This window comes from Pogoniulus pusillus, chromosome 5 (assembly GCF_015220805.1).
Source record: "Pogoniulus pusillus isolate bPogPus1 chromosome 5, bPogPus1.pri, whole genome shotgun sequence".
In the NCBI taxonomy this organism is placed as follows: domain Eukaryota; kingdom Metazoa; phylum Chordata; class Aves; order Piciformes; family Lybiidae; genus Pogoniulus; species Pogoniulus pusillus.
Window position 1 is genome coordinate 18,166,523 of NC_087268.1, and position 26,175 is coordinate 18,192,697.

The window sequence follows — 26,175 nt, forward strand, 5'->3', positions numbered from 1 at the left end:
CTTTGTGGATGTTAACTTTCAGGTCAAAGGGAATGGAGATGTGCGTGGGTTAATCACACATAGTATTTCACTTTAGGCTCCGTCTAGTCAAAAAAAACCATGACTGAACTTTGAGTTGGATTGCACACACAGCCCAGATGGTCAAGAGCTGCATTGCCCAGACATGGGTTATCTGTTATAAGTATTCCAGTGCCATATTTTCTCTAGTCATAAACTAAATGCAAACTAGTAACCTATTTCATTCAGGCATCTGAAAACTTACTGTGCTCATGTTTGCAAATATTCCAAGACCTTCTGGAAGTGGCCTAAGGAAATGCAAAGTACCCATATTTTTAATAGGTTTGACTGGCTCATCTACCTGTCATTTTTGCACCTGATTATTTGCAATAGGCAGTTTTCCATTTATTTCCAAGAAGCTGCTAGAGAAGAGCTGCAGGCACGTGTTATCTGGAGACTGCAGAACCCTGCTCCCTGTCAATTTCACACCATCATTTTACTCCTGCTATCCCCATCTTACTCATCTGTATTTGCATCTAAGTCCAGCTCTTAGTCTTTTCCAGAAGCTTAACCATTAGAGGTGACTATGGAGGGGAAAGATGCTGTGAGGTTTTTACCACTCCATGTAAGCCTGAGCTTTTTTGAAGGCAATAACTTGCACAGTCCCTCGCATCAGGTCAAGTCTCATTTATCCTTAAATATGAAGAGGAAACATCCCTACCACAGAACTTGCCTTCTAATCAACTTTTAAATTTCTACCCATTCTAATTCAGAAGACATTCTTACATTTCATGTTTTCTGAACATGCCAAGCACTCAGACTCAGTTAAGACCATGTCACAAAAACACTTTTTCCATCAATTTTCATTGCATGCTATGAGGACAGACTGAAAGACTTGGGGCTGTTCAGCGTGGAGGAGGCTTCAAGGTGACCTTCTTGTGGCCTTCCAGTATCTGAAGGGGGGCTACAAAAAAGCTGGGGAGAGACTTTTTAGGCTATCAGAGAGTGACAGGACTAGAGCAAATGGTGCAAAGCTGGAGGTGGGTAGGTTCAGAGTGGAGGTGAGGAGGAAGTTGTTGAGCATGAGAGTGGTGAGAGGCTGGAATGGGTTGCCCAGGGAGGTGGTTGAGGTCCCACGCCTGGAGGTGTTTAAGGCCAGGGTGGACGAGGCCGTGAGCAGCCTGCTCTAGGGTAGGGTGTCCCTGCCCATGGCAGGGGGCTTGGAACTAGCTGATCCTTGTGGTCCCTTCCAACCCTGACTGATTCTGTGATTCTTTTAAATAAAAAGACCACACTTAGTTCTGAAAAGATAAACAGGAATACATGATTCACTTTACCCTCTTCAAAGTAACCATTTTAGTTTGAGTAGCAGAACTGATACCACTTGTTTTCTACTCCAGACTTTTTTTAAGGCTTCAAGTATTTCCTTCATCTCTTGCCTGTTTATTTTATCCCTTTTGAATAGGGCTGAACAGTCTACCCCACGCCAGACAACACCATTCAATTAATAAAGGCTTTCTATTATTTTCCAGACCATTCCTTAGGCATCCTTACATTTTGGTCACTTGATTTTTGGTTGTTTTCTTTTTCACTTTACTGCAAATGAGAAGCCCACTTAGTGTCACCTTTCCTTTACAGGTTAAGATGAATGCAGTTCATCGCAAAGAGCGTCCAGAGATTTTCCACAATGGAAATGAAAACCTCACATCCATATGCACAGTGTAGGATGAAGCCTTCCCAGAGCAGTGTGAGAGGCATTCAATTTATTGCACGCTTCCCCCAAAAAATGTTCCCATATATCCATAGGGTTTGCAATCCTAAGGAATGCTCTAGGCTTCAGATTATGTTTTGGGAAAGTCTTCTCCAAGTCTTTTCCAGCAAAAGCAGGTTTGACAGTCTACTGGGCCATAATATCATCTTCCCTCTGCTTGACGTAAGCACCCAGTCAGAATGGGAATGTCCTTATAGAGTCATCTTCCACTTCTTCATTTCTCAGTCATAATGAAGGCTCTTCAGTGGTCCTCCTCCAAACCTTTTCCTTTCAGAGAAGCCAGGAATCTAGAGACAGGAAATAGAAGTCATCACGTCAGAATCAGTGTGAGCTCCCCCTCTAGTCCATAACTGAGCACCTGTTCCCAAGTCAACTTCAACAATATCTTCCTCTTCCATGCTAACTCCAGAATCAGGACTAAAAGGCTTCAGCAATGTTCATTAAGCTGCAAAACTTGCGTATGGCTCATTTCAGGTGTTCAAGAAAAACCTGGATGAGGCACTTAGTGCCATGGTCCAGTTGACTGAATAGGGCTGGGTGCTAGGTTGGACTGGATGATCTTGGAGGTCTCTTCCAACCTGGTTGATTCTATGATTTCTTTATACAGAGCTCCATCAGACTTTTGGGCAAAACTTACAATGAAAGCCTTAATTTCTTGGGTAAATCTTAAACCAGTCAACTGCAGATTCCAAATTCCTTATTTCCCCCAGATTCAAATGCATACAAGAACTCCTCTGTTCATTTTTAAAACTAAAATAGAATCATAGAATCAGTCAAGGTTGGAAGGGACCACAAGGATCATCCAGTTCCAACCCCCTGCCGTGCCCAGGGACACCGTACCCTAGAGAAGGCTGCCCACAGCCTCATCCAGCCTGGCCTTAAACACCTCCAGGGACGGGGCCTCAACCACCTTCCTGGGCAACCCATTCCAAGTCCTATTAAAGAGTTCTTGAGAGTTTTTTGCCTTCTATCCTGAGCCTACAGTGCTTTGCTGGTAGGTGAAAGGGCAGTTTTAGCAATCACTGAAAGCTGCAATAAAACTATCAGAATACAAACAGCTGCAACAATGCAAAGGATGAGGACTTCTGCAGCCAATCAGTAGACACTGTTTACACTGTGACAAGGAGTGCTCACAAAGAAAATCTACTTGAAACCACCAGAAGCTTCTCTAGCTTAATAGTATTTGTGATGGTTTGGGTGTCACCCGACCCCCCTCACTTAAGAAAATCACCCAAACTAGACTCAGACGAGCTGGAAACTAAGGAATGAAGCTTTATATTTACATCTTAGCACAAGATACAAGCAGGTATTTACAATCTATACAGCTATAGACAGAGAGAGAGAAGTTAAAAAGTAACACAGAAACACAACAGCCTTCCCAAAAACCAGAGTCTCCAGGAGGGGCTCCCAACCACCCTTCCACTTTCCTCCCACCCCTCTACCTTACCCCAGGCTTTGCCTTATGTTCAAGGTGAGTTTGGAGGATTGGCCAAGGGGAGTGAGGAAGCAGAGGGATTAGTTACACAGACAGCAGGTTAGGGAGAGAGAAGGGAGGCAGCCAGAGCCAAAGAGAGTGTAACTCTCTTATCTATGTTTGTGTTCTTGTTCTTACCCATCTCAGCAAGCCTATGACTGCAGTAGACACCACCATTTCTGCCTTTTCACAGCCTAGAAGAATTATTCTCACCAAAATATCCCAGCCTGGCACAAAGCAGCACAGTATTTCAAACAGATTTGCAGTCAGATCCCCTCAGAGATGCACTGCTTTTTAATACTGAAGATGTCTATCCTACTGGCATCATTAAACTATGATTGCAGTCCAGACCAACATTTACATCTAACTACATACAAGTAGAAGCGGCAGACCCAGGAGATTCAGCCCAAGAAAGACAGGGCCCTGCTGGAAAGAGTCCAGTAGACAGCTGTGAGAGTGATTGGGGAACTTGAGCATCTCCCTTGTGAAAAGACCGAGAAACCTAGGGCTGTTTAGCCTGAAGAAGAGAAGACTGAGAGAAGATCTGATCAATGTATATCTGAGGGGTGTCTGGGGTCAATCTCTTTTTGGTGGTCAGCAGCAAAGAAGCAGTGGCTACAAACTGGAACACAGAAGGTTTCACCTCAATGTGAGGAGAAACTTCTTTACAGTGAGGGTGCCAGAGCACTGGAACAGGCAGCCCAGAGGGGCTGTGGAGTCTCCTCTCTGGAGACTTTCAAAACCCACCTGGATGCACTCCTGTGTGAACTACCCTAGGGGATCCTGCCTTGGCAGGGGGGTTGGACTCAATCTCTGGAGGTACCTTCCAACCTCTAACATTCTGTGAAATGCATCCTCCCAAAACAATTCCACACTCCCATGGGAAATACAGTCTCTTAAAACGACAGGTCTGGACCAAGGCACTACAAAAATCCCATCAGGAGAACATGGACATTCTGGATGGTATCAGACAAAAACCTAACTTACAATACAAAACCGACTGCTTAAGTTACACACTTCATCAGTGCACTGCGAAAGCTAAAGAGCTTGTCCAAAATTAAAGCCTACTAAAAAAGTCCCCACAATTTACATCTAGTTAGGGTTTTCAGTCTCAAGTTGTGCTGGGGTAGGTATAGGCTGGATGTTAGGAGGAAGTTCTTGACAGAGAGAGTGATTTCCCATTGGAATGGGCTGCCCAGGGAGGTGGTGGAGGCACCGTCCCTTGAGGTCTTCAAGAAAAGACTGGATGAGGCACTCGGTGCCGTGGTCTAGTTGACTGGATAGGGCTGGGTGCTAGGTTGGACTGGCTGATCTTCGAGGTCTCTTCCAACCTGGCTGATTCTATGATTCTATTCAGGCCCAAAACTCAAACATATCATAGAATGGTCCAGGCCAGAAGAGACCTCTAGAGGTCATGTAGTCCAGCCTCCCCTGCAATCAACAGGGACATCCCCACTAGACCAGGTCACCCAGGGCCCCTGTCAAGCCTCACCTTGAATGTGTCCAGGGAACAGGTCTCAAACACTTCCCTGGGCAAACTGTTCCACTGCTCCACCACCCTCACAGATGTTCCTAACATCCAATCTAAATCTGCTCTTCTCAAGCTTGAACCCTGCATGGTAGATTGCATATGGGAAGATGGGGGACACAAAAAGTTGAAGTGGCCTGCCCAAACAAAAGAGTAATTCTTCACCGACTCCACTGAAAACAGTTTATTCGTTTTGTAACAGCTGGATTAAAAGCTGGTATCATGCTGACATTTTCCTTGTGGCTTCACTAGTTCTGTGAAAACTACCTATAGAAGACAAAATGGTAGTTCCAGCTGTGCAAAATAAGACTTTCAAGATAGCATCTCTAGTCTAAGTCTAAAATCAAGCAGCCTGAAGCTGACAGATTTGAAAGATCTTTTTTTGCCCGTTTTACCTCATTCTTGGAACTTCACCTATGTTAGCATACTGCATTATTGCACTGCCAATCACAAATACTTCAGCTGACTTCCAGTACTTCCAGTGCCTCAACATCTCTCTTGAATTGAAGGTCCCAGAACTGGACACAGCAGGTGTGGCCTGACCAATGCTGAGTACAGGAAAAGAATAACCTCCCTTGTCATGCTGGTCACACTGTTCCTGGTCCAGGCCAGGATGCCATTGGCTCTCCTGGCCACCTGGGCACACTGCTGGCTCGTGTTCAGCTACTATCTACCAGCACCCCCAGGTCCCTTTCTGCCTGGCTGCTCTCCAGCCACTCTGTCCACAGCACTGTAGCACTGATGTTAGCCATTTTTCTGTCTATCCAAAACAGCTGTGCTCCCACAGACTTAAAAACCACCACGATTACCAGCACAGATTATCATTTACACCACATGAAGCCTACATTTTAAAAAGGACACTGTCAGCAGTTCAGATTACACAGAGAGAAACAAAATACAGGAGAAAAATTTACAAACCTGACTGCCATCTCTTAAGAAGTATTTCTTCTCTATAACCTGAGAAAAAACAGAGAATGATCTTAGTGGGCACAGCATTTGCATAAGCTCAGCTTCCAGTCAACACTATATATGCAAGTGCTGAAACTCATGGTTAACTGGGACAAGGTCTAAATCCACAGCTCCTGCCCCAGGCCTATTGCTTTGCTGCAGATACAAGGAGCTGCCACCTCTAGCTGTTCTTCCTAAAGCTGTGTCGTCCTCAGCTTCTGCACACCAAATTTATTCACCCCACTTTATATCTCCTTACTGCATCAGTTATTCCCATTCCTCTCTGCAGATGCAGAAGTTCTGAGCACCAGATCACGCATCTGCTCATGCTGCAGATGCATTACAGCTCCAGTGGTTCTGAGCAGCCCCTGGGCATAGATAATGCTTGAGAAGAGGTAGTATGTCCTGCTCTCTGAAAATGATGCCCCAGTATCTGTGCTGAATTATACCTATGGAGGCAGCACTGTCAAACTAAGAATCAAAAAGTGGTTTGTATCACCCTGTACAACCCTACAGCCTCCTCCAATGAAAATCCAAGCCAAACCTCCTCTAAAGTGTGACCTACTGCAGGAAATGATCTGCTGCACTATGATGCACTTTGTTCAGCAAATGCTTAAATCAGAGCATTCTTCCTGTTATTTTCACAGTAGACCTTGATCCTTCTTTGCAGGAAGGGAGAGTAATATGCTGAATCCATACAACTACATAAAAGGAGGTTGTAGTGAGGCTGAAGCTGGTCTCTTCTCCCCAGTTACTAATGATAGGACAAGAGGAAATGGTCTCAAGTTGCATCAGGGGAGGTTTAGGTTGGATGTTGGGAGGAAGTTGTTCACTGAGCAGGTGGTCAGGCACTGGAACAGGCTGCCCAGGGAGATGGTGGAGTCACCATCCCTGGAGGCATTTAAAAGGAGAGTGGATGTGGCACTTGAGGCTATGATCTAGTGATGAAGGATACTTGGATGAAGGTTGGACTGGATGATCCTGGTGGTCCTTTCCCACCATAGCAATTTATAGTGATGAGATGTTGTGCTGAGGGATTTGATTTAGTCAAGGACTTGCCAGTGTGAAACTAATAATTGGACTCCATGATCTTGAAGGGCTGTGATTGAAGGGCTTGAATTCTGTGATTCTGAGATTCTGTGGAATTCTTCATTCCTAATTTGCTTAAATTTGATTTGATTTAGTCAAGGACTTGCCAGTGTGAAACTAATAATTGGACTCCATGATCTTGAAGGGCTGTGATTGAAGGGCTTGAATTCTGTGATTCTGTGATTCTGTGGAATTCTTCATTCCTAATTTGCTTAAACTGAGATCAACAAAGCTAACCACAGTCTTGTAACTCCACACATTTACTGCCATTGTTTGACGTTCAAATCACAGCACTCAATATGCAGAACAATAAAACCTAATGGACTTGACCTACCTTATCAAAAAACCTGCTCAGTTTGACAGCATTGGATGAACCTGCAGCCAGATAACGAGGATTGGTGCAATCCTAGAACACAACAGAAGACAGCAACAAACCAAAGACAGGGAAATCAAGGCAAGGAAGTGAACACACCCTTTCACCTGACACAGTTAGGGAAAACCTATTGGCTGATTTCTGCTCCATAGTTTTTTAGAGAAAAGGCCAACTTGTGTTCTGTGATCAATTGAAGAATTCCAAATACCCCTCTGCATTCTCCCCTTCTTCTGTTTAAGTGTGTTCTACTTTGTGCCCACTGCCTCTTGCCATATCACTGTGCATCACTGACCTCTTGACCCCCACCTTTTAGATGTTGATAAGCACTGATAAGATCCCCTCTTAAGTCTTCTCCAGGCTAAGAATCCCCAGGTCTCCCACTCTCTCCTCATAAGATAGATGCTCTAGTCCCCTAATCATCTCTCTAGCCTTCTGTTGGAGACCCTCCAGTAGCAATTCATCTCTCTGGACACAATACTCCAGACGCATGTACAGACACAAACACGCACATCTTTATAGTGGCATATAGAGCTATATATGTAAAATACAAGTTAAAACCATGTGCATTTGTAGGTCTATAAAAATAAAGACATCTTGATCTTTCATTCAACTATAGTCTGTGTCAGAACTAAGAACACAGAAAACTGCAAACCATCAACTCTAAACTTATCCAACACCCCCTCTAACTCCCTGTATTGAAATAAAGGCAATTATTTTATCAAGTAAATGAGACAGCCACTCAAAATAAGCACGACTCCAACATCAGTGAGACAATCTCCAAACCTGATATTTTGTCATTATCTTTAAAAAAAAATAGGACTTGCCCCCATATGGAAAAACAAACAAACAAACCCTTATGACAAGGACACTAACCAAATTTATCTCTTCAGCATTGAAATCCTCAGCCAAGAAAGCTGTTCTGGTCAAAACTTCATTCCGCTTAGTTTCTGGGATCTGATCCAGCTTAGTTCCTATTACCAGCAGTGGAATCTGGTTATCTGCAAACTGCTCACGGTCATAGTCACTGATGAGGGAAACAAACACAACACTGAATGAGTGCTGGTCGTGTAAGTGGACATAGGGGTACTATAGAATGGTCTAGGTTGAAAGGGACCTCAAGGACCACCCAGCTCCAACCCCCTGTCGTAGGCAGGGACACCCTCCACTAGAGCAGGTTGCTCAAGGCCTCAATCAACCTGGCCTTAAACACCTCTAGGGAGGAGACAGCCACAGCCTCCCTGGGCAACCCATTCCAGTGTCTCACCACCCTCACTGTAAAGAACTTCCTCCTTAACATCTAGTCTAAATCTCCCCTCTTCCAGTTTAAACCCATTACCCCTCATCCTGTCATTACAAGACGTTGTCAATAGTCCCTCCCCAGCCTTCCTGTGGGTCTCCTTCAGATACTGGAAGGCCACTATAAGGTCTCCTCGAATCCTTCTCTTCTCCAGACTGAAGAGCCCTAACTCTCATAGCCTGTCCTCATAGCATCATCATCCCTGTCCGTTTCAAGTAACAGTCAATTATTTATTAAGGGTCATTAGTTATCTAAGTGGGAACATGCAGTAGCTGTAAATTAAGGGAGGGCTTCTGCTTCTAATTCACTGCAGAGGAACTGAAAGAGAAAAGAAACCACCTGAGCTGGATTTCTTCTCAGCACAGGTGAACCACAGAGGAAATGCTAATACAAGCAGGAAAGAAACAGAGATTCCAATATTGTATCAAGTAAGGGTGAAACACTACCCTTTTTCTACATTAGATCAATGAGGGCTGAAATAACAATACTGCAGTGTCAAGTTACAAATTCTACATTTAAGTAAAGGTAGCCACCTTAAGGTGAGTTCCATTATGGTTCAGATATGAAAAATTATCAGAGACAGCTTTTATAAAATAAAATCACAATTAAATGTCAAAAGTTCCAATGATTCTTCTCAGCTAGAATAATAACTTTGTTTTTTTAGAATCACAGAATCAGTCAGGGTTGGAAGGGACCACAAGGATCATCCAGTTCCAACCCCCCCTGCCATGCCCAGGTACACCCTACCCTGGAGAAGGCAGACCATAGCCTCATCCAGCCTGGCCTTAAACACCTCCAGGCATGGGGCCTCAACCACCTCCCTGGGAAACCCAGTCCAGCCTCTCACCACTCTCATGCTCAACAACTTCCTTCCCATATCCAGTCCGAATCTCCCCACCTCCAGCTTTGCTCCATTCCGCCTAGTCCTGTCAATCCCTGACAGCCTCAGAAGTCCCTCCCCAGCTTTTTGGTAGGCCCCCTTCAGATCCTGGAAGGCCACAAGAAGGTCACCGTGCAGCCTCCTCTTCTCCAGGATGAACAGCCCCAACTCCCTCAGTCTGTCCTCATAGTAGAGCTACTCCAGCTCTCTGATCATCCTCGTGGCCCGTCTAGACACACTCCACCATATTCACATCCCTCTTGTAAATGAGGCTCCAGAGCTGGATGCAGTACTCCAGGTGGGGTCTCAGCAGAGTGGAGTAGAGGGGGAGAATCACCTCCCTCACCCTGCTGGCCACACTTCTCCTGATGCAGCCTAGGCTCTGGTTGGCCCTCCAGGCTGCAAGTGCACACTGCTGGCTCATGTTGAGCTTCTGGTCCACCAGCACCCCCAAGTCACTCTCCTCAGGGCTGCTCTCCAGCCACTCACTGCCCAGGCTGGATTTGTGCTTGGCATTGCCATGCCCCAGATGCAGGACCTTGCACTTGGTCTTGTAGAATCTTATGAGATTGGCTTTTATCTAATCCAAGTTTTCTAGAAAGTAATTTTACACCCAATAGCAACAACTTGCTAGTAGCGGAGCATGTGTCCCTGAGAGCAATGAAGCTTTTGAAAATTAAAATTATTGTGAAGAACCTATGTGGGAGGAAGAAGGAGAAATTAGTAGTTTATATAAGTGCAAATTCTCTTCTCCTTCTCCTATGTATCTGCACACCAGCAAAGGCTGATGCACAATTTATATTCTTCCCACAAAAGGCTCCTCCTCATTATTGCTTACCTGACCCTGTGTGAGGTTTATCAGTGATCTTAAAACCTTAAAAAAAAAGTATGACAGGAGCATAGATGTACTGGAGGAAGTACTTGATAATACTTTGGAAATCCAATTAGGAACACACTGTTTAAGCAGAGCTTTCTAAGCTTGTTTTTAGCCACACTCCTGAAATAATTTTTCCATCCTTCAGAATAAAAAGCAATTAAGTGAACTTCCATAGTCTGGGTGCACTGAGGAAAACTGCCTTTTGGAACAGAGACATGCCATCCTGTAACACTTCCCTAGGGAGGCTTTACACCTGTAAATAGGACACACAAGTCTTCAAGTACCAGGGACTGGAGCCACTCTCACAGAGGCCTCAGACAAATGAAGGACACAGTAAACATTTTTTTTTCCCTTAAAGCAAGATCTAAGTTTGAGAATCTGGTGGCAGCGTAAAACACAAAGAAGAGTGATTTTCTTTGACATCTCTTCTTGTCCTTAAGTATCTAGCCATATCTAGCTTTAAGGGTAGGAGAGTCCTGCAGAGGGACCTTGCCAGGCTGGATGGGTGAGCAGAGACCAGTGGGATGAGATTTAACAAGGCCATGTGCAGGGTTCTGCACCTTGGCCAAAAAAATCCCAAGCAGTGCTACAGGCTGGGGACAACGTGGCTGGAGAGCAGCCAGGAATAAAGGGGACTGGGGGTACTGGTAGATAGTGTAACTGAACATGAGCCAGCAGTGTGCCCAGGTGGCCAGGAGAGCCAGTGGCATCCTGGCCTGGATCAGGAACAGTGTGGCCAGTAGGACACGGGAGGTTACTGTTCCCCTGTACTCAACACTGCTCAGGCCATACCTTGAGTGCTGTGTCCAGTTCTGGGCTCCTCAATTCAAGAGAGAGGTTGAGATACTGGAATGTGTCCAGAGAAGGGTAATGCAGGGGGTGAGTAGCCTGGAACACAGCCTTGTGAGGAGAGGCTGAGGGATGTTTAGCCTGGAGAAGAGGAGGCTCAGGGGTGACCTCATTGCTGTCTACAACTACCTGAAGGGAGGCTGTAGCCAGATCGGGTTTGTCTCTTCTGCCAGGCAAGCAGCAAGAGGACAAGAAGACACAGTCTCAAGTTGTGGCAGGGGAGGTCAAGGCTGGATGTTAGGAGGAAGTTTTTGCTAGAGTGATTGGCATTGGAATGGGCTGCCCAGGGAAGTGGTGGCCTTCCCTGGAAGTGTTCAAGAAAAGTCTAGATGGGGCACTTAGTGCCATGGTCTAGTTGACTGGACAGGGCTGGGTGCTAAGTTGGACTGGATGATCTTGGAGGTCTCTTCCAAAATGACTGATTCTATGATATTTTTAATTGGGAGTGTATTTTTTTGGGGGGCTAGTTTAGGGGTTTTTGTTAGGTTTTGTTTGATTTGGGGCATTTTGATGAGGGTTGGTTTGGTGTGGGTTTTTTTTTGAGGGGGAGATGGTTGTTTGTTTCTTTTTTTTGTTGGTATTTGGGTCTTGGGGTTGTTTTGTGGAGTTTTTTGTTGTTGGTTGGTTGGATTTTGGACAGGGCTGGGTGATAGGTTGGACTGAATAATCTTGGAATTGTCTTCCAACCTGGTCGATTCTATGATTCTACGGTTCAAGTATCCTTAGGTATGATCCAAAACTGCCAAAACAGCTTGTGATTACTGATTCTTAACCCTGCACATTGTTTTTCACTCACCCATTTGTCACAAGAACTCCAGTTGGAGCAACATCTCTGTTGAGTGCTTCCAATGACCAGCGATACAAATTCTGGGATGATTTCTTGTTGGTTAAGTCATGAACTAAAATTATCCCTAAAACAAAAGAGATAGCAGTAAGGTGCTATTCAGTTTGGAGAAAAAAATTAACCCTATTTTACTTAAATGACATCTGCAGGTTTCTACATAGCTGAGAATGAAGAAAGGGATGTACAGCCAGTTCAGTACAGTGAATGAGTAAAGTTGAAACTATGAGGATGCAACACAGAATCCTAGAACCAGCCAGGATTGGAAGGGACCACAAGGATCAGCTAGTTCCAACTCCCTGCCATGCCTAGGGACACCCTATCCTAGAGCAGGCTGCCCACAGCCTCATCCAGCCTGGCCTTAAACACCTCCAGGCATAGAGCCTCAACCACCTCCCTGGGAAACCCAGTCTAGCCTCTCACCACTCTCATGCTCAACAACTCCCTCCTCACGGCCAGGCTGAATCTCTCCACCTCCAGCTTTGCTCCATTCCCTCTAGTCCTGTCAATCCCTGATATCCCAAGAAGTCCCTCCCCATCTTTTTTGGAGGCCCCCTTCAGATCCTGGAAGGCCACAAGAAGGTCACCTGGGAGCCTCCTCTTCTCCAGACCGAAGGGCCTCAACTCTTTCAGTCTGTCTGAAAGTCTCACAGCAGAGCTGCTCCAGCCCTCTCATCATCCTTGTGTCCCTTCTCTGGATATGCTCCAGCATCTCCATATCCCTCTTGTAATAGAGGCTACAGAACTGGATGCAGTACTCCAGGTGGGGTCTCAGCAGAGAGGAGTAGAGGAGGAGAATCACCTCCCTTGCTCTGCTGACCACACTTCTCCTGATGCAGCCCAGGCTCTGGTTGCCCCTCCAGGCTGGAAGTGCACACTGCTGGCTCATGTTGAGCTTCTGGTCCACCAGCACCGCCAAGTTCCTCTCCTCAGGGCTGCTCTCCAGCCACTCACTGCCCAGCCTGGATTTGTGCTTGGCATTGCCCCAACCTAGATGCAAGACACTGCACTTGGTCTTGTTGAACCTCATGAGGTTGGTTTGTGCCCAGCTCCCCAGCCTGTCCAGGTCCCTCTGGATGGATCCCTTCCCTCCAGCCTGTCTGCTGTGCCGCACAGCTTGGTGTTGTCAGCAAACTTGCTGAGAGCGCACTCCATGCCTCTGCCCATGATACCCACAAAGATGTTGCACAGCAGTTTTAATGTTGCTTATCAGGGATTGGACAGAAGTGGTTCCTATGTATCTGAGAATGAGGAAGGGGATGTACAGCCAGTTCAGATACTGTGAAGGAGTAAAGCTGAAACTATCAGGATGCAACAGTTTTGCTTATCAGGTATTGGATAAAAGCCAAGAGAAAAATCTCATGAAAGAAGAGCACAAACAGTCACCTTAGGGTTTAACCTGCAAGAGGCTTGCAAGCATTGCCTGATTCAACTATGTGTAATCCTAATGATACTGGAACTGCAGCACAGAATTCATCCCTTCTGTGTTTTACCTGGTCAGTAAACATAATTGTCTTTTTGTCACACCATCTAAAAAGGTCTAAATACCATTTCTTCGCTTTAATGAGCTTAGAGAGCAATATTGACTTTCTGAATTTTCAAGAAGTAATGGTATATACTTGGGGAGATACCCAAAAGGAGAAACAGATTCTAGTAACTTTTCCCACAGTCGACCAAACGGCTGCTAGAAACATGAATTGGTAATATGTTATGTATTTAAGATTAAGCTTCTGCACTTCTCATTACCATGATCCTTCAAAAATTAAATTCTGAGACAGAAAACCAGCCAGCCAAACTTCCTTGCTGTATTAACTGACACCCAGTTCTGGTAACTACAGTTCCTAACTCAATTACTAACTACTGCTAGCAAATTTCTTATATTTATTCACACCTTCAGCAACCTGTGGAATCTTCCCACTTCCTCCAGATTTTAAACCATTCAAGGACAAAATGGAATTGCACCTCTTTTCACGAGGACTCGCTCTCAATATGCTTCACAGCCTATAGACAGAAACAGTTTACTAACCTAATCTTTCATCTTACACTCCCAAAGCTGCCACACACTACAAACCAACCACACTTTCACAAACATTTCCACTCCCTCACACAACTGTGCACACTGTCCTATGAAAGTTCCCAGCATATCATAGAATCAAGCAGGTTGGAAGAGACCTCCAAGATCAGCCAGTCCAACCTAGACCTGTCTAGTCAACTAGACCATGGCACTAAGTGCCTCATCCAGGCTTTGCTTCAACATCTTCAGGGATGGCGACTCCACCACCTCCCTGGGCAGCCCATTCCAATGCCAGTCACTCTCTCTGGAAACAACTTCCTCCTAACATCCAGCTTAGACCTCCCCTGGCACAGCTTGAGACTGTGTCCCCTTGTTCTATTGCTGGTTGCCTGGCAGAAGAGACCTACCCCACCTGGCTACAGCCTCCCTTCAGGTAGTTGTAGACAGCAATGAGGTCACCCCTGAGCCTCCTCTTCTCCAGGCTAAACAACCCCAGCTCCCTCAGCCTCTCCTCATAGGGCTTGTGTTCCAGGTCCCACATCAGCTTCATCACCCTTCTCTGGACACCATAAGCTCTATTTCAAAGCATTTATCTCAATGACAGCATAGAAAGGCTACTCAACTGTGTGTCCACTCCCAACATAGAGAGAAAATCCCTGATACAATATAACTTGGCCTAGAGGAACAGATTCAGAGGCACTGCTTCATAATCTTGGAGAAACACACTCTGCCTCCAGACACTTCACAGAATGGTAGGGGTTGGAAGAAACCTCTGAAGATCATCTAGTCCAACTACCCCACTAAAAGCAGGGCCACCTGAAGTAAACCACAAAGGAACACATCCAGGTACATGTTGAATGCTTCCAAACTCCTCAACCTCTCTGGACAGCCTGTTCCAGTACTTTGCCACTCTCAAAGGGAAGATTGTTTTCCTTATTTTTTATGTGGAACTTCCTTTTCCACAGTTATGCTTTTGATTGGTCATCCCTCTTATCTGCCTCACTGACAAGGTACACAGTTAGTTGCAACAGCAGAAAAAAGACTGAATCAACATCAAACAAAAGCAGACAGGACCAATGACTACTAAAGGAAACATTCCTCCCCCATTAAGGTCTGTAAGCCACAGCCTTACTGCCCAGTCACTGTCCTAGACTACAATAGTCCACACACCAAATGCAGGCTCACGAAAGCAGAACTGTAGTGAAACCTTGTCAAAAACTGGGTCTCCTTGTCAGCCTTCACAGATGCTGCTGCAACCAAACATTGAATGTCTTTCGAGCTCAGGTTTTCAGACCACTTGCAAGCCCAGAAAGCAGCAGTCAGGCAGAAGGAACACATTCACATTCTCTTCTTCAATCAGGTCAAACAGAGGCAATTTGTGAGACATGCTCTAATGAAAGAATTAATGGAAGGAGATAAACCAGAGCCAAGGCTAACTACTAAAGTGAACAGGTTCATATGTGAGCCACCTAATAATACCTTTTGAGCAGTTGTGATAAATAATTCTATTTTAGTAATATAATCAATTATAATTCAGACACATAAATTCAGTATTTCATCTCCTAATGCACTATTCTAGAGTATTTCCAAGTCTGACCTACACTCACTAGCATACTGTGTACTTGGTGTCAAAAAGAAATAAATTCTTTTCATATACCAAATAGGTTTCCTTTGAAGGCAAAACTAAACTGAAACCTTATTTACAAAGGTAAATATAAGCTAGAGGTATCTAGAAACAGATTTCTTCCTCCTTTCCCAAGAGGAAAAGATAGCTAGTTAAATAATTACAGAGCAACCATGTTTACTGTATGGCTTAACATGTTCTTGAAGGGCCTTCAATTGACTGGGAACAAGAAAAGAAAATCAAACACAACATCTGAAATGGGTTTTCAGAACCAGTTGTTAACCTTGTGTACACCCACTTTCACTGAACAATTCTTGAATGCCAAAAAGTAAGAACCAAAATACTGCATTGTCACGTTTATGATCTCTTATTAGCCACACAGATGAACTGCTCATCCTTTAAGTCTCAGCTGAAGGAAAAAACAGTAGCTTCTGTATACAGCAAGTTTGTAAGAACCCACTGTTAAAAATAATTTGGCAAATGAAATGAGCAGAGAAAAGCTGGTTATGAGCATATTGCAATTTTGTGGGAGAAGAGTTCAAACTTGCCAAGGTAGGATACAGCTATTGAAGCCCACATAACTTCGTATCATTGTCTGCCGTAGATATTGGAACTCAATAGAACACAAAATGTAGGTCACACATAGACATGTGTATCTGTTGTGAAAAGGTGAAGACAACCTTTATGTCTGCAAATGTAGCTGGAAGACTCCAGTTCTGGGCTCCTCAATTCAAGAGAGATGTTGAGATACTGGAATGTGTCCAGAGAAGGGCAATGAAGCTGGTGAGAGGCTTGGAACACAGCCTTGTGAGGCTGAGGGAGCTGGGGGTGTTTAGCCTGGAGAAGAGGAGGCTCAGGGGTGACCTCATTGCTGTCTACAACTACCTGAAGGGAGGCTGTAGCCAGGTGAGGGTTGGTCTTTTCTTCCAGGCAACCAGCAAGAGAACAAGGGGACACAGTCTCAAGTTGTGCTGGGGGAGGTCTAGGCTGGATTTTAGGAAGAAGATCTTTCCAGAGATAGTGATTGGCATTGGAATAAGCTGCTCGGGGAGGTGGTGGAGCCACTGTCCCTGGAGGTGTTCAAGCAAAGCCTAGATGGGGCACTTAGTGCCATGCTCTAGTAGATTGGGTGGGGCTGGGTGCTAGGTTGGACTGGATGATCTTGGAAGGTCTCTTCTAACCTGGTTGATTCTATGATTCTATGACAACTTCAAAGACTCTGCTGTACCAGTTGGACAAGACTGAAGTAAAAGGCTGATGAAACTCATCTGCACATTTACCTAAACCAGGTCTCAGTTCCAAATTATATCCATAACATTCTGCCTACAAATGGATTTTTTTCCTGTATAAATATACCAAAATCAGAAAAGACAACAGGATAGCTTTCAGTAAGACTCACACAGCTCCTGCCCTGAAAGCAAGAAACAGCAAATAACAGGAGTGACAAAGACAGAATTTTTGAAGAAGACATTTACATCACACTTACCATTCAGCAAGTTATAAAATACTGCTCGTGTACTTTTCACACTAGTGGTGCTATCCACCGAACCTCCGACATCCCACAGCTCAATGTAGTAGGTCTTTTCTTCTGGAGTCCCTTCTTTGTAGTCATGAATCTGATGAGAAATTCACATCGTACATAACCACAGCACCAGCTCACAGGAATGAATCCATGTAACACTTAAGCGTTCATCTGAAAGGATTACTCTACTTGGGCAGAAATTTGTCAGTTCTCATTACAACATTCATAGATGAGGGGTAACTGATGTCATTTACCTGGACCTAAGCAAGGTCTTTCACATTGTCCCACACCACATCCTGGTCTCCAAGCTGGTGACACATGGGTTTGATGGTGGACCATGAGATAGATACAGAACTCTTTGTATGGCTGCACCCAAAGAGTGGCTGTCAAAGGCTCCATGGCCAAGTGGAGGCCAGTGTCAAGCAGAGTCCCTCAGGGATCAGTCCTGGGACCAGTCTTGTTCAACATCTTTGTGGGTGCCATGGACAGAGGCATGAAGTGTGCTCTCAGCAAGTTTGCTGACAACACCAAGCTGTGCGGCACAGCAGACAGGCTGGAGGGAAGGGATCCATCCAGAGGGACCTGGACAGGCTGGGGAGCTGGGCACAAACCAACCTCATGAGGTTCAACAAGACCAAGTGCAGTGTCCTGCATCTAGGTCGGGGCAATGCCAAGCACAAATCCAGGCTGGGCAGTGAGTGGCTGGAGAGCAGCCCTGAGCAGAGGGACTTGGCGGTGCTGGTGGACCAGAAGCTCAACATGAGCCAGCAGTGTGCACTTCCAGCCCGGAGGGCCAACCAGAGCCTGGGCTGCATCAGGAGAAGTGTGGTCAGCAGAGCAAGGGAGGTGATTCTCCCCCTGTACTCTGCTCTGCTGAGACCCCACCTGCAGTACTGCATCCAGTTCTCGAGCCTCAATCACAAGAGGGATGTGGAGATGCTGGAGCATATCCAGAGAAGGGACACAAGGATGATGAGAGGGCTGGAGCAGCTCTGCTGTGAGACTTTCAGACAGACTGAAAGAGTTGAGGCTCTTCGGTCTGGAGAAGAGGAGGCTCCCAGGTGACCTTCTTGTGGCCTTCCAGGATCTGAAGGGGGCCTCCAAAAAAGATGGGGAGGGACTTCTTGGGATATCAGGGATTGACAGGACTAGAGGGAATGGAGCAAAGCTGGAGGTGGAGAGATTCAGATCGGATGTGAGAAAGTTGTTGAGCATGAGAGTGGTGAGAGGCTGGAATGGGTTTCCCAGGGAGGTGGTTGAGGCTCTATGCCTGGAGGTGTTTAAGGCCAGGCTGGATGAGGCTGTGGGCAGCCTGCTCTAGGATAGGGTGTCCCTAGGCATGGCAGGGGGCTTGGAACTAGCTGATCCTTGTGGTCCCTTCCAACCCTGACTGATTCTATGATTCATATTGATACTAAGCCAATCTCTCAAGCAGAAGGAAGGTGGAATGAGTCAAGCAGTGGCTATAGGGTGCCTAAGCTCTCAGAAGAGATGGAGCTTGGTTAAGTCAGCAAGAAGCATCCTTTCCACCTCAATATTAACTATTAGCATCTTAATAAAACAGGTGAAAATGGTGATGACTTCTAGAGTCTTAAAACGTACACGGTAGTAGTGCCAGAATATTAAACAAGTGTGATCACAGGGTGAAGATTCCAAATCCCTGTACCCTTTCTCCTCTCCTAATTCACACTGACATCTCAACTGAGATTATGGGCTGCCCAGGGAGGTGGTGGAGTCACCATCCCTGGAGGTGTTCAAGAAAAGACTGGATGAAGCACTTAGTGCCATGGTCTGGATAGGGCTGGGTGCTAGGTTGTACTGGATGATCTTGGAGATCTCTTCCAACCTGGTTATTTCTATGAATTTAATCAAACAGCAATTTTTTCTAGGTAGTTTCACTCCACAGTCACACAGGACTGCCATGTTTCTTTCCACAATTTTTAGATATGTATTCCTAATCTGCTTAAATTTAAGTGAGGACACAACAAAGAGTGACAAAAGAAAAAAAGCATTTAGCACTACCACACTAAGGACTGCAGGTTGGGCCAAAAAACTGCTAGATCAAGATCCTTACTGTTTTAACAGTAGGTCCTGCAATAAGCAGACAATACAAGTAACCTTTTGGTCATGGTCAGCACCCTCAAATTAAACAAGTAAATCCTTTCTCCTCAGACAAGTAAATTGTCTGACAGTTTAGTTGTGCATTTACTGTTTCTCAGGGAAGCATGGTTTACACAGGATCACAGGATGTTAGGGGTTGGAAGGGACCCAAGGAGATCATCAAGTTCAATCTCCCTGCCAGAGCAGGACAATATTACTCTGTGTCTTCAACTGCATAGCTTGCAATAAGCCAGTGGATGCTGAAGTAAGGAAAGGCACTGCAAATAATAGATGCTTTGCTTGATTTTAACAATCTTACAAGGCCAAAATTTCCTTACACGAGTGCATGGTTCACATTTAATCACGGAACCACAGAATGGCAGGAGCTGGAAGTGACCTACAAAGATGATTTAGTCCAAGCCTCCTGTAAAAGCATGGTCACCTAGGCCTGGAATACAAACCCTATGAGGAGAGGCTGAGTGAGCTGGGGGTGTTTAGCCTACATAAGAGGATGCTCAGGGGTGACCTCATTGCTGTCTACAAATAACTGAAGGAAGGCTGTAGCCAGATGGGGGTGGCAAAGTACTGAACAGGCTGTCCAGAGAGGTTGAGGAGTTTGGAAGCATTCAACATGTACCTGGATGTGTTCCTTTGTGGTTTACTTCAGGTGGCCCTGCTTTTAGTGGGGTAGTTGGACTAGATGATCTTCAGAGGTTTCTTCCAACCCCTACCATTCTGTGAAGTGTCTGGAGGCAGAGTGTGTTTCTCCAAGATTATGAAGCAGTGCCTCTGAATCTGTTCCTCTAGGCCAAGTTATATTGTATCAGGGATTTTCTCTCTATGTTGGGAGTGGACACACAGTTGAGTAGCCTTTCTATGCTGTCATTGAGATAAATGCTTTGAAATAGAGCTTATGGTGTCCAGAGAAGGGTGATGAAGCTGATGTGGGACCTGGAACACAAGCCCTATGAGGAGAGGCTGAGGGAGCTGGGGTTGTTTAGCCTGGAGGAGGCTCAGGGGTGACCTCATTGCTGTCTACAACTACCTGAAGGGAGGCTGTAGCCAGGTGGGGTAGGTCTCTTCTGCCAGGCAACCAGCAATAGAACAAGGGGACACAGTCTCAAGCTGTGCCAGGGGAGGTCTAGGCTGGATGTTAGGAGGAAGTTGTTTCCAGAGAGAGTGACTGGCATTGGAATGGGCTGCCCAGGGAGGTGGTAGAGTCGCCGTCCCTGGAGGTGTTGAAGCAAAGCCTGGATGAGGCACTTAGTGCCATGGTCTAGTTGACTAGACAGGACTAGGTTGGACTGGCTGATCTTGGAGGTCTCTTCCAACCTGCTTGATTCTATGACGCACAAAAACATATCCAGTTAGGTTTTGAATGTCTCCAGAGAAGGTGACCCCACGGCCTCTCTTTGCAGCCTGGTCCAGTGCTCCAAAACCTTCAAAGGAAAGAAGTTTCACTTTAAGTTCAAGTGAAACCTCCTGTGTTCTAGTTTGTGCCTTTTGCCTCTTGTCCTATCGCTGGGCACCACTGAAAACAGCCCTACCCCATCTCCTTGACCTCCAATCTTTAGATATTGCTAAGTTTCCATCTCAGTAGTCTCTTTTTCAGCTACAGAGCCCCAGGTTTCTCATCCTCTCCTTGTAAAAGAGATGGTCCAGTTTCCTCATCATCCTTATGACCCTCTGATGGGCTCTCTCTAGCAGTTTTGTCTCTCTTGAACTGGGAAGCCCAGAGCTGGTCATGATACTCCAGATTTGACCCGAACAGAGCAGAGGGTGGGGAGAGAACCTCCCTCGACCGGCATGTCACACTCCCTGAATGCACCCCAGAATACCATTGGCCTTTTTGGCCACAGGGGCACACTGCCGGCTCGTGGTGAACTTGCTGCTCACCTGCACTCTCAGATCCTTCCTCGTGGTGCACGGGGTTAATCTTCCCCAGGCGTAGGACTCTACACTTGCGTTTCATGAGGTTCACCTCTGCCCAACTCTCCAGCATTCTGATTTGCTTTAAAAGATTAGGCCCTTAGCAAAAGGAAACATTGAAAGACACCTCTTTCTTCGGCCATAAGCTGCAAAAGAGGTGGGGGGAAACCCCAAGGCCCTTCTCTACGCTTACATGTTAAGGTAGGACTATAAAGAGGTCAGGCACGTCACCTACTCGAATATCCACCGAGCAGCCCACTGTCCACGACGGGTTTCCCAGCACCTGGTTTTGGCATAAGAGGTGAACAAGGGAAGACTTTCCGACACCTGCAAGTGCACAGAGGACGGGTTTCGGCAGATGAGACAAGGCCAGGTAAGAAGCCCGCGGAGTGAAGCGCTAACGAAAGGCCATTTCGCAGGGGCGGCTAACAGCCGCCGGTAAGCTCTTACGAGGAGCAATGCCCCAAGCGCCGGCGCGTACTTCCGCACTCGCTGCAACAGGGGACGCGACGCAAGACGAACAAGGCCCCGGCCCACACAGCTCGGAGAGCTCCCGGGGCTGGCTTCTAAGCAGAGAAAGGGGCGGGGGGATAGAAGGAAGGAACAGCGGGACACGCATGCGCCCCCAGGTACCTCCGGGGAGGGTCTCTACTCGCATCCGCGGTGCGAGGGAAGGTGGCGGAAGGAGACCTCCCAAGCCCTCTCACGGGGCAGGGGGGTGGCGGTAGGAAGTTGAGGATCACTCACCCGAGTCACCCAACACCAGTACCTTGACCCTGTCCAAAGCCGCCATCTTACTCCACCTCCCAGCAACCCCGGAGACCCCTCCCTCTCCCAGGGCCGCCACTCCCAGCGCATAATTCTCTCGGCCTATTGGCTCATTACTGAAGTGATTGGCGCCGCTTTCCCTCTTGATTGGTTTAAACTCCCCTGAGGGGAGGAACGCTGGGGCCCTGTGAGAAGCCGATTGGCTTGTTTTTCTGTCGCTCAACGGTGACGCATGAGCAATGCGAGTGGTGGCCGTGGGGGGTACTACGCATGCTCGGCACGCGGAACCCCGTTGGGCGAGACATCCGGCGCCCTGTGACGTCACAAGAGGGCGCGGCTGTAACGTGCCCTGGCGAAGCCGCCGGAAGCGCTGCCTGGAGCGGCGAGAGCTGGGAGCCGCGGCAGGTCAGTGCCGGCTGCAGTGAGTTGGGGTCGTGCCCGCTCTGCGCTGCCGGGGTCACCTGCCGGGGTTCACCCCGTCAGGCTATATTGGCCAGCGGCTGTCTCGGCCGGGGACTCAACGTGGTGCTGCCAGGGGAAATTAACGACTAGGGCCCTCCTCCTCCTTCCCTTTGCCTCCCGGGAGCTCAACGGCGGGTACTTGTGGTCCTCAGAGGCCCTCCCGGCCCGGCGCTGCGTTCCTGTCTTCCCCAGATTGTTTTGGGTGTTGCTGACGGGCTGGGCACGCAGGCACCGCCGACTGGCGGGCCATGCGCCCTTCACGTTACCTGGCTGGGCCGCCTTTGGCTCCAAACCGCCGTTGGCGTTTCCCTGTCTATTGTTTGTGGGTCTTTCTTGTTTGGTTCTTGTGTAGGTGATGCTGCTGGGCCCCTCAAGACTCTTGGTCCACAGGAGTCTACGCAATTGCCTGTTTAAAACCACATGAAATGAGTAGGGGATAGGAAGCTGTGTTGACAGCAAGGGATTCTCCACTCAGTAGATTATGGGACTCTGAGGAGTAACTGATGCTGCAACGAATCTAACTAATTTTGTTTCGCCAAGTTTGACCTTTGTTTGAGTCCAAACAATAGAATAGAATCGTAGAATCAGTCAGTGAAACCCTTCCGTTCAGCAAAACGTGGGTTTTTTTGTTTGCTAGTTTTCCTCTGGCTTCACAAGCTTGCTGGTTCCCTGAGAAGCAAATGAGCATCCCAATCTTGTAATAGCACTAAGTTGTTAAATGGCTCTGACTTGTCAAACATTTGTCATTGCAAGTGACTCAGAATGAATAAGGAAGATCTGCAGTCTGGAAAGCGTGTCCAGCAGTGTGCAGTTAAGGCATGTTTTGATGAAATGTGGGTTGTTCAGTGTTTTTCAGCCGTGAAAGGTAGTTCCTTCTCTCATCTTCTGCGCAGGCATCCTTTCATGTTTGCTGGTTTTGTTGCTCATTGGACTCTTCCACTAGCTGTGCAGAAAAACCTAGAAAAATTAGTGGAGGGGGAAGAAAGAAGGTGTTTTATTGCCCTTTAGTGATATAAATTGTTGCACATGCAGGTCTTTATGTGTGCCAGAGCTGGTACAGGAGAAGGCAGAGCAGGGGTGATGACAGTTTCATTCCTACCTCCTGCATCCTTTAAGATACTGTTTGCAGCTGCCTCTCATACAGGATGCTTTAGGGAATGCTTGTAAATGTAGAAGCTACATGAGTTAAAGCTAGCTTATGATCTTGTTTAATTTCTTTGTCTGTTGCTTACATCCACAGTGGAGGCACTTTTTGCCACACCCTTATGAACCTAATACTTTTCATAAATCTTTAACTTCTTTCTGGGATTCCTGAAAATCAGACTGAGGAGTGTCATGTTCCAGGTTTCATTGAATCCAGAATATGAAAAACAGTTACTACTTTCTTCCTATTAGAAACCTAAGAGGAAATTCTGGGGTTAAGCCCACTGTACTTCAGTGTAAGTGTGAGGTTTTAGCTTGATAGTAATGAGGAACAGTCTTATTTCTTCCCTTAAAAAAAAAAAGCCCAACATTACCACTTCATGGCCTGAATCAGGAACAGGGTGGCCCGTAAGACAAGGGAGGTACCCATGTATTCAACACTGGTCAGGCCACACCTTGAGTGCTGTGTCCAGTTCTGGGCTCCTCAATTCAAGAGAGATTTTGAGATACTGGAATGTGTCCAGAGAAGGGCAATGAAGTGGCAAGAAGCCTGGAACACAGCTGGCTGAGGCACTTAGTGCCATGGTCTAGTTGATTGGACAGGGCTGGGTGATAGGTTGGACAGGATGAGCTTGGAGATCTCTTCCAACCTGTTGATTCTATGATTCATTATACAAGAGCCATTTTGTATAATGGCTGAAATAATAGATGTGATTCTGTTGGTATATGTTCAAACTGTAATAGTTCTTGATACCTGTGGTTAAAGTGTTTTAGTAACTTCATGCTTCAATTGAGTCAGTTAAATGTTCTTGCTACCACTTGAGGAAAGCTGCATTCTGCAGCCCGAGATGTGCATTCTTCTCTCTACTTTGCATAGGCTCTAGACTGGTAGCATAAATGTTTTGGTTCTTGAACCTTTCCCCCTTGCTTTCCCTCCAAAACACCCTACATTTTTGACATATGATTTTTTTCACTTTTTATAAGCTTGGTTCATCTTTCTGTAGGAACAGACAACTGGCAAAATTAGTGCAGAGTGGGAGGGGATTATGGTTGAAGGCTGGAAAGGAAAAGAAAGACTTCTTTATGGGAGGATGTAATTTGACTTAAGCAGTGACAAGGAACTTCTGCCTTCACTCTTCTTGCCATCAAGATTGGCCTTGAATACAATCACAGAATCAGTCAGGGTTGGAAGGGACCATAAGTATCATCTAGTTCCAAGCCCCCTGCCATGGGCAGGGACACCCTAACCTAGAGCAGGTTGCCCACAGCCTCATCCAGCCTGGCCTTAAACACCTCCAGCCATGGGGCCTCAACCACCTCCCTGGGCAACCCATTCCAGCCTCTCACTACTCTCACGCTCAACAACTTCCTCCCCATACCCAGTCTGAACCTCCCCACCTCCAGCTTTGCTCCCTTCCTTCTAGTCCAGTCACTCCCTGAGGGCCTCAGAAGTCCCTCCCCATCTTTTTTGGAGGCCCCCTTCAGGTCCTGGAAGGCCACAAGAAGATCACCTGTGAGCCTCCTCCAGCTTGCACTGCCCCAAGTCTTTCAGTCTGTCCTCATAGCAGAGCTTCTCCAGCCCTCCCATCATCCTCATGGCCCTTTTCTGGACATGCTCCAGCATCTCCACATCCCTTTTGTCATAGGGGCTGCAGAACTAGATAGAGTATTTCAGGTGGAGTCTCACCAGAGCTCAGTGGAGGGAGAGAATCACCTCCCTTGCCCTGCTGGCCACACTTCTCCTGATGCAGCCCAGGATCTGGTTGGCCCTCCGGGCTGGAAGTTCACACTGCTGGCTCATGTTGAGCTTCTGGTCCAGCAGTGCCCCCAAGTCCCTCTGCTCAGGGCTGCTCTCCAGCCAGTCCCTGCCCAGCCTCAATTTGTGCTTTGGAGTAAATGCTGTGCACCATTTTTTGTCTACAGCTCCAATTGTAAACAGTCCTTTCACAGACCACAGGAACTCCATCATCCTCAACTATGGGCAATAGGGCAGACTGAGCAGGACCAGGTCTGTTGACTGATCCCCTGCTGTTCAACAGCCAGGTGTCTTCTGCTAGGTATCTCTCCCAGTTTTTGAAGGTTCCAATACCCATAGCTTTCAGGGTGGTTTTCAGCAGGCCGTTGTGACACTCAATCTTTCCTGCAGCTTGTGATAAACCCATTCTATCCCATGCTCTTTTGCCCAACTGCTTACGAGGTTGTTCTTGAAATGGGTCCCATTGCCTGACTCTGTTCTCTCTGGGGTACCACATGTCGACAGGATGTCACTCTGCAGACCCAGAATGGTATTATGGGCAGTAGCATGAGGTACGGGGTAGGTTTCCAGCCACCCCGTGTTTCCCTCCACCATGGTTAGCACATACTGTTTAGCACTGCAAGATTGAGGCAGAGTAATGTAATCGATCTGCCAGGCCTCCCCATACTTATATTTTGACCACTGTCCCCCATACCAGAAAGGCTTCATGTGCTTAGCTTGCTTTATGGTGGCACAGATGTCACAGTCATGGATAATCTGGGCTATGGCATCTATGGGTATGTCATGGATGTGTAATGGGCCCATTGGTATGTGGCATCTCTTCCTTGGTGGCCAGAAGACTCATGAGCCCACCGAGCTGGGAACAGTTCATCTTTGTGTTTCCAGTCCAGGTCTATCTGGGAGATGTGGGCAGCCAAGTCAGCTTGGTGGTTG

General features: G+C 46.7%; 2 protein-coding genes across 3 annotated transcripts in view; one reads left to right on the top strand and one right to left on the bottom strand.

Moving 5' to 3' along the window:
- Positions 1 to 1,712: 1,712 nt before the first annotated feature.
- RABL3 (RAB, member of RAS oncogene family like 3) lies at positions 1,713 to 21,986 on the bottom strand. 2 transcript variants are annotated; one of them, XM_064143380.1, is made up of 8 exons: positions 21,861 to 21,986; positions 21,349 to 21,440; positions 17,049 to 17,178; positions 11,880 to 11,994; positions 8,054 to 8,204; positions 7,142 to 7,213; positions 5,689 to 5,727; positions 1,713 to 2,055 (listed from the first exon to the last, which is right to left on the bottom strand). In XM_064143380.1, the coding sequence occupies exons 1-8, from the start codon at positions 21,904 to 21,906 to the stop codon at positions 1,990 to 1,992; spliced, it is 711 nt and encodes a 236-aa protein (XP_063999450.1). In that variant the 5' UTR covers positions 21,907 to 21,986; the 3' UTR covers positions 1,713 to 1,989. The 2 variants fall into 2 exon arrangements, with proteins under 2 accessions (XP_063999450.1, XP_063999451.1); XM_064143381.1 differs by lacking the exon at positions 21,861 to 21,986 and adding an exon at positions 21,747 to 21,812.
- A 224-nt stretch (positions 21,987 to 22,210) lies between these two features.
- Positions 22,211 to 26,175, top strand: part of GTF2E1 (general transcription factor IIE subunit 1) — a 118,918-nt gene continuing 114,953 nt past the window's right edge. Inside the window, exon 1 of the mRNA XM_064143382.1 lies at positions 22,211 to 22,286. The gene's annotated coding sequence lies outside the window, so the exon portion shown is untranslated. The remainder of the gene's footprint in view (positions 22,287 to 26,175) is intronic.

Coding starts and splice junctions, on each gene's coding strand:
- RABL3 (XM_064143380.1), bottom strand. CDS start 21,906: ATGGCGGCTTTGGACAGGGTCAAGGTACTGGTGTTGGGTGACTCGG. Junction 21,441..21,860: donor ACTGGTGTTGGGTGACTCGG/GTGAGTGATCCT, acceptor GTGCACTTGCAG/GTGTCGGAAAGTCTTCCCTT. Junction 8,205..11,879: donor GGAGTTCTTGTGACAAATGG/GTGAGTGAAAAA, acceptor TTCCCTCATCAG/TGACTATGACCGTGAGCAGT.